At 45.8% G+C, this 7510-nt stretch overlaps 1 protein-coding gene across 1 annotated transcript in view; it reads right to left on the reverse strand.

The window, feature by feature from the left end:
• The window catches only part of Zbtb10 (zinc finger and BTB domain containing 10), a 41287-nt gene extending 40134 nt beyond the window's left edge, over window positions 1-1153 (reverse strand). Inside the window, exons 1-2 of the mRNA XM_055603569.1 lie at window positions 1141-1153; window positions 221-438 (exon numbers count right to left, since the gene is read on the reverse strand). Of these exons, the coding sequence (XP_055459544.1) occupies window positions 221-438; window positions 1141-1153 (231 nt within the window). The remainder of the gene's footprint in view (window positions 1-220; window positions 439-1140) is intronic.
• Between the last annotated feature and the right edge of the window lie 6357 nt (window positions 1154-7510).

A 7510-nucleotide genomic window follows, 5' to 3' on the forward strand; every position in this document is an offset into this window, starting at 1 on the left:
GGGCCTGCGGGCGGGGGTGCGGCCGCGGGAAGGAAGCGGGCGGCCGGCGGGCGGGCGGGGCGCGGGGCCGGGGTCTCGGGGCGGGGCCGGCTCGGCCAGGACAAACAGCTGGCGGGTGTCAGGGGCGGCCAGGCCTGGGCTGGGCTGGGCCGGCCGCCGCGCGCCCCGGCGCCCCGTGCCCGGCCCTCGCCGCGACTCCACCTGGGACGCCCGGAGTCACCGCGCTGGCAGCGCGCAGGAGCCTTGTCATCTGCTTTTGGGGGGCCGGGGGGCCCGAGGAAGTGAACTTATTTTTTGGTTCCTTCACAAAAGACTGGACCAGGCGGTGCCTTCCTCGCGGGGACACCTCCTTGGGCGCATTGTGTGCGCCCGGGCAGCACCTCTGGCCCCGGGCTGCGATCGTTTCGCAGAAAATGCACCGCCCCGAGTGTCTTATTGCTGTGATGAAATGGAAATTTAAATAAAAGGTCGAACACGTGCGTTCACTGGGAAGTATTGACATGGGTGTTACATCACCAGCAGCCAATCAGAGGGCTCCGGTCGTGTTTATACTTCTACTACCACCTTGTGAGTATTACAGTATGTCATAGCGTTATAAATATTAGGCAGGGTTTTCCCCACGAGCGGGGAGGAGCCGGCTGCCGAGTGCGGCTGCGAAGGGAGTGCCGCTCCGAACACAGCGTGTGCAGGGGGGAATTAATTTTTAGGACTTTGAGGAAAGCTCTTGGCCTCGTGTGTGGAATTTAGAGTGATTAGAGCGGTCTAAGCTGGAAATGAACCTTCCGTAGTCATATTAGTCTAGTTTTACTGTTTTTTTGTTTTGTTTTGTTTTTTTCAGAAAGAGGCTTGCCAATTAAGAGCCCTTAAACTCACCCTCCCCCACCCTTAATTGTGCGATGTTTGGAAAACATTAACGCATTTAAACAAAGTGAGGTTGCTTTGTTGGTTTGTTTGAAGGGCTGAAACAGGATCAAGCGGATTTCTGACTTCGAGGCCAGCCTGGTCTAAGTTGTTAATTCCAGGTCCCCCAGAATACACACTGAGACTGTCTCAAAATAAACAGCATCCTGCTGTCTAGCCCAAGCTGATTCCGAATTTACAGCAATCCTCCTGCCTCAGTAGCCCCAGTGCTGGAATTACAGGTGTGCGCCATCGTGCCCCACAAGAGAAATCTTAAAATTCTTTTATGCGAGCCTATTTCAGGCTTTCCCTTTTCCCTTTCTTCCTTCCTTTCTTAATTTTTCTTTTTTAAAGACAGGTTCTCTCTGTCCCGAAACTCAGTAGACCAAGGTGGCCTCAAACCCAGAGATTCACCTGCCTCGAGCTTCCAGAAGGCGTATATCACCGTGCCTAGCTGCTTTCCCCCTCCTGAGTGGGGTGGGAAGAGGGGCTGATAAAAGGGCTCTCCTCTTTCAAGTATTAAAATCAAGATGCTGGAGGCTGGATAGACGGCTGCTCTTCGGGAGGACCCAGAGTTGAGTTCCCGGAACCTGTGTATGGTGGCTCAGACCTGTAACTCCAGCAACAGGGGGTGTGTCAGCTGCTTCTGTGCCAGGCTCAGGGACACATGGGTACACCCCTCCATGCAGGGCTGACACCCTGCCATGCACCTCGTCCTCCTCGTCCTCCTTTTGGTTTTTCAAGACAGGGTTTCGCTGTGTCGCCTTGGCTGTCCTGGAACTTACTCTGTGGACCAGGCTGGCCTTGAACTCACAAAGATCCAACTCCCTCTACCTCCTGAGTACTGGGATTAAAGGCCTGTACCACCACCAACTGGCTCACGGGTTTGTTGGTTTGTTTGTTTGTTTTGTTTTGTTTTTAAGGAAATTTTCTCCAGTGTGTTTTAAATTACTATTTACCAATACTTTTTTTTTTTTTTTTTTTTTGAGATGGCTTTATTGCTCAGCCTGGCTGGCTTCGAGTTCATTCTTCTGTCTGGTGTTCTGTCACCATGCACAGCTACTTGATTGGACTTTTTGGCTTGTTTATTTTGTTCAGACGGTCCTCACTTTCTACCCCTACTTCTGTGTCCTAGAACCCACTGTATAGATAAGGCTGTCTGCTAACACAACAGTTCTGCCCCCTCCCCCAAGTGCTGGGATTAAAGGTGAGAGCCACCGGTCCCAGTTGCCTTAACATTTTTAATTGAGCTAACGATAAGCATGAATGTTTGTTAAGATGGACGTGTTCATTTAGAGCTTTCAAAACCACTTTGGCTTAACACACCTCAGTCTTAGTGCCTGGTGTATATGAAATAAGATTCATTAATCCTAAGGTGAGCTTGTGAGTACTTGTGTCAGTTTGTCTATCACCTGTAATGGACAACATAATTTCAGTATGCAGACTGACAGGGCTACCGTGCCGCTGAAAGCTGTGGACTTTGAGTTTTCTTCCCAGCAGTACACACCGTCACCCACCCATCCTGTCACCTGGCCATCAGATGCTGTAGGTTGGTCCTGGTAAAGGTCCTCGGGTCAATACCGCTGATAAGTACTGGTTGCTGATTTTAAGACAGTACTTCGGGAAGCACCTGCCTTTACCTTGGAGTAAGAAGACAACCCTGTCTGCTGTGACTGCCGAAGCATAGAAAAATGTAGCAACAATGACAAACAAGAGGAAAGGAAGACACTTTCCTCTTTTTTTTTTTTTTTTAATTCTAGGCATTTTGCAAATAAACACATTATGTTTTAATCATTACAGCCCTTCTTCCCTTAAAAAAAGAAGTGGTTACTGACATCAATCAGTTATAAGATTAAGATATTGAGAAATGTCATCTGCATGTTATTTTACTCAAAAACTAATAAATATTACTTTATTTCAATCTTGTATCCTTAATGTATAATAGGAACTACATTAAGTTAGGTGTTACACTAGCATTTGCTTTCTAGAAGCAATAGATTCAGTCAAAAAAGTTGGAATCCTTAATGGCATTAACAGAGCACCTGCCTTCCCTCATGCATACATCCTTCCGTATGTTTTATAAAGTCTATGCTGTCATCAGGTATGGATGGTGGCACATTCCTGCAATCCCAGAAACGAGGAAGTTCAGGCTAGACTCTGTTACAAAGCAAGCTTTAGGCCAGGCTCAACGACACAAAATCCTGTCTCCAAAAGTGAATTAAAGAACACATATTTAAATAATTTCCACATCGTCTTCTTTCTGGAATTATCTTCAAACAGGAGCTAATTAAGAATGATTTGGGGGAAGGGAGATACTGGGCAGGTCACAGTTGATTGCCTATAATTCCGTCTTCAGGGAATCCAGTTCCCTCTTCTGTACACCACGGGCAGCCTGCCCCCGACACACATAAAAGAACTCCTTAAAAGAGTGACTGATCTGAGGGTCAGGGTATATTGTATTTGATGGAGTGCTTTTCTAGCATGACCCATGCACTGGATTAGACCCCAGCATCTCATGAACCAGGCATGCTAGCACAAATCCATGATTCCATCACTTGGAAAGTAGAGGAAGAGAACTGCAAGACATTCTTAGCTACATCAAGTTGGAAGCCAGCCTGGCATTCTGGGAGCTGCTACCTCTAGAGAAAGACAAAATATGAAGATACTAGATCCATGCAAATGTTTTAACGTCTGTGACCATAGAACTAATTAGTAGCCAGACAGTAGTGGGCAGAGGAGTAGCTGGGCATGTGCCATGTCTATTTCAGTTGTCTTGTCTCTAAAACCTTAAAGAGATCAGAAAGCTTGAAGGAATCAGACACAGTCCTCTGCCTCCAAATACCCTGTGCCAAGGGAACTTTGACTAACAAGGGGATCTCCTTCTCTGTAAATGGAGTTTTTAGGAATTCCCCCACCCCTTCCAGTCTCCCACTAACAAGCAGGGACCTGTTCTCCCCTGTAGCCCCCATACTTACTGTTAGGGTTCTGCCATATGTAAGGGAATCCCCCCTGAAGCTTACCAGGGGAACCCCTGAAGAATGGGGCAACCCCAAGCAATCTGTCCCCTGATTTCACTCTAAGCTCTATAAAGCTATGGAGGCGATGCTTCATGATGCCCCAGTGGGACTTATGGGGGCTAACTCCTGGACCTGGCTCAGCTGATCCTCATGCTTGGACTGTCCTCTGGTGCCCTGGTAGAGGGCTTTTGCCCCTAGGGACTTTGCCTATTTAGGCTTCAAAATCAGTGGTCCTTGTTCTTCTGTGAAATTGGCACTGCTTGTCTCTCAGAAAGATGGGGATCATTTTGCTCCACAAGGAGCTAAGCCCAGCCTGGCAAAAGCAAGCAAAGAGGGACACTTTGAGGAAGAGTCTACTACATCTCTCCTCACAACCTACCTTGATAAGCGTTTCTGTGTTTACTCTTTTATCTTCTTATTTAAGGAAAAGTTATTCTTTCTAAAATACTGAATTAGAGGCAGATATGGTAGCCCACTTGAATAACCCAGCCCATTGGCAGCAGAGGCATAAGGAGGCATCCAGGTGCCTGACTGTAGTGAATATTTTCAGCTGGGATAATACCTTCCTGTGAAAACCAAACTTTATGCACAAACAATGTTATATATATATAGAATAATAAGCTACATGGTTTTTATTTTTCTTTGCTACATTAAAATTTTGACTTTATTGTTCAAATATAGTTGTAGGGGGAAAAAAAAAGTCACACTATTTCCAGTACCAAGAATTAAGCAATATCATGAAAAAAGTATATCTGTGCCTAGCATTTTTGTTTTGATATTTGTGAGTTGGATCCTATCTTGTTTATGTTTTTTAAGAATCCATGCATATTTTAATATCATTAAGTATCTGAATTGTCACTTCTATATATAAATATGCCATGGTTGGCTTAACCAGGATATTGGGGTTTTTTTTTTTATGGTTTTTGTTTTTATGTTTTTTTGGTTGGTTGGTTTTGGTTTTTTCAAGACAGGATTTCTCTTTGTAGCCTTGGTTGTCCTTTCCTGGATTTGTAGACTAGGCTGACCTCTAACTCACAGAAATCCACCTGCCTCTGCCTCCCTGAGTCCTAGAATTACAGGCTTGGGTTGTTTCTGTTTTTTGTTTGTTTGTTTGTTTGTTTGTTTGTTCGTTGAGACCGGGTTTTACTATGTAGCTTTGGCTGTCCTGGAACTAGCTCTGTAGACCATTCTGGCCTCAAACTCACAGAGATCCTTCAGCCTCTGCCTTCCAGAGTGCTGGGATTTAAAGCTTTGTTTTGTTGTTTATTTTTTCCATTATAAGCCACTCCTTGAATTTTTTCCTGTTAAAAGCATCTCTCAGGGACTGTCTCAGACATGAACTGATTGGCCTGCTCTTTGATCGCCTCCCCCTGAGGGGGGAGCAGCCTTACCAGGCCACAGAGGAAGACAATGCAGCCACTCCTGATGAGACCTGATAGACTAGGATCAGAAGGAAGGAGAGGAGGACCTCCCCTATCAATCAGTGGACTTGGGGAGGGACATGGGTGGAGTAAGGGTAGGGAAGGTGGTACTGGGAGGGGAGGAGGAGGGATCTGGGGGGGGATACAAAGTGAATAAACTGTAATTAATAAAAATAAAAATTAAAAGAAAAAGCAACTCTTAGCAGGGCTAGTGCACACCTGTTGTCCCAGCACTCTGAGAGGCAGAGGCAGGCAGATCTCTGTGAGTTCAAGTCCAGTCTGTTCTACAGAGAGAGTCCAGGACAGCCAAGGATATAGAGAGAAACCCTGTCTTTCTTGGGGGTGGGGAACAACTCTTTCTCTCTCTCTCTCTCTCTCTCTCTCTCTCTCTCTCTCTCTTTTTTAGGTAGGGCCTCAAGTAGCCCAGCCTGGCCATGGATGACCTTGAACTCCTGATCCTCCAGCCTCTACCTTCCAAGTGCTAGCCCAAGACTTGCCCCAGCTTGCCTAGTCAGCCTCTAAACTACAACCAGTGTTCTAATAGACATCCTCGAAAGAACATCACTGTGTGTAATGCTTTATTTATTTTCTTACCTATTTTCATGGTGCCGGGACTAGATTCCAGAGCTTCCAGCATGCTAGCACTCACCAAATGAACTACATCCCCAAGCCTACACAACACTACCCTATACTACACTACATTACACAACACACAAACACACACACACACACACACACCGAGTTACCTCCCCACCTCCACTGACCAGAGCTTGTGTGTGTATGTTCATGGGCACTTCCTATTTTTTGTTTACTATGCATGTGTGTGTTACAGGGGTGTGTGGCAGTCAAAGCCCAGCTCGTTGGGAGTGGGTTCTTTTCACCAAATGATTGAGCTCAGGCTCGGCAGCCCTGCTTTTACTCAGGTTTTATCTTTACGTGTTCTTTTTTTCAGGATCTCTCACCGGCCCCCCACATAAGCCCCAGGGTTTCGCCTGCAGCAGCGCAGGAATTGCAAGCACGCTCCACCACACCTGGCTTTTTCGATGTGAGCTCTGCTGATCCACCACACCTGGGAGGCTGAGGCAAGAGAATTCCCTGAAAGTTCTCAGGGCCAGTGGGTGCTACAGAGTCTGTCTCCAAACAACAACAAACACAGTCGGCCCCTTAAAAACCAACAAAACATCGCATACTGTGCTAACTCTACAAGCCCCCCCCCAAAATAAAATTTGTTTTTATAGTAAGCTGGGAAAGAGAAATCTCGTATTTATACATAACAAAAGCTGGTTTGCTGATTTACAAAGGACCATTTTTAAGTCAGTTTCAAGAACACAAATATTAAGCCAGGCATGGTGGCCCAGGCAGATCTTCTACTAGCACTTGGGAGCTAGAGGTAGAAGGAAATTCAAGGCCAAAGGTTCAAAGTCGGCCTGGGCTGTGAGACCCTGACTCAGACTAAACACACAAAACTCACAAATAAATGAACAACCACAGATATAATAGAATAAAAATGTGCAAAGGATTGTATCAGAAAGTTAACAGAAAAGAGAGAGAGAGAAAAGAAAGAAAAATAAGTACCAACTATGGTCTGAACATTTATGTCAGTTCAAAATTCATATATTCCAAGGTCAGGAGTAGGGTCTTAAACCTGGTAGGATGATGCAAGCCTTTAATCCCAGCAGTGGGAGGCAGAGGCAGGCAGATCTGTGAGTACAAGGCCAGTCTGGTCTACAGAGAGTTCTGGGACAGCCAACAAAGAGAGATGATTCAGTATTGCTACTGTTCCAGAAGACAAGACTACAACCACCAGCTGGGTGGTTCACAGCTGCCTATAATTTCAGCTCCAGGAAATCCACTGGGCCACCTGCACTCAGGTGAGACACATTAATACAGAAATAAAATTAAAATACTTATCAAACAAAAAATACATACGTATTTAAAGTACAGTCTTTGAGATGTGGTTACATCACAAGGAAAGAGCTCTTAAAGAAAAGAATAGTGCCAGATAGTGGTGGCACAAGCCTTTAATCCCAGCACTCAGGAGGCAGAGACAGGTGGATCTCCGAGTTCAAGGCCAGCCTAGTCCATAGAGTGAGTTCCAGGTCAGCCAGGGATACCCAGAGAAACTCCGTCTCAGAAAAGAAAAAAGAAAAGAAAGAAAGAAAGAAAGAAAGA

This window comes from Psammomys obesus, unplaced genomic scaffold, assembly GCF_907164565.1.
Source record: "Psammomys obesus unplaced genomic scaffold, mPsaObe1.curated_primary_1811, whole genome shotgun sequence".
Taxonomy (NCBI): Eukaryota; Metazoa; Chordata; class Mammalia; order Rodentia; family Muridae; genus Psammomys; species Psammomys obesus.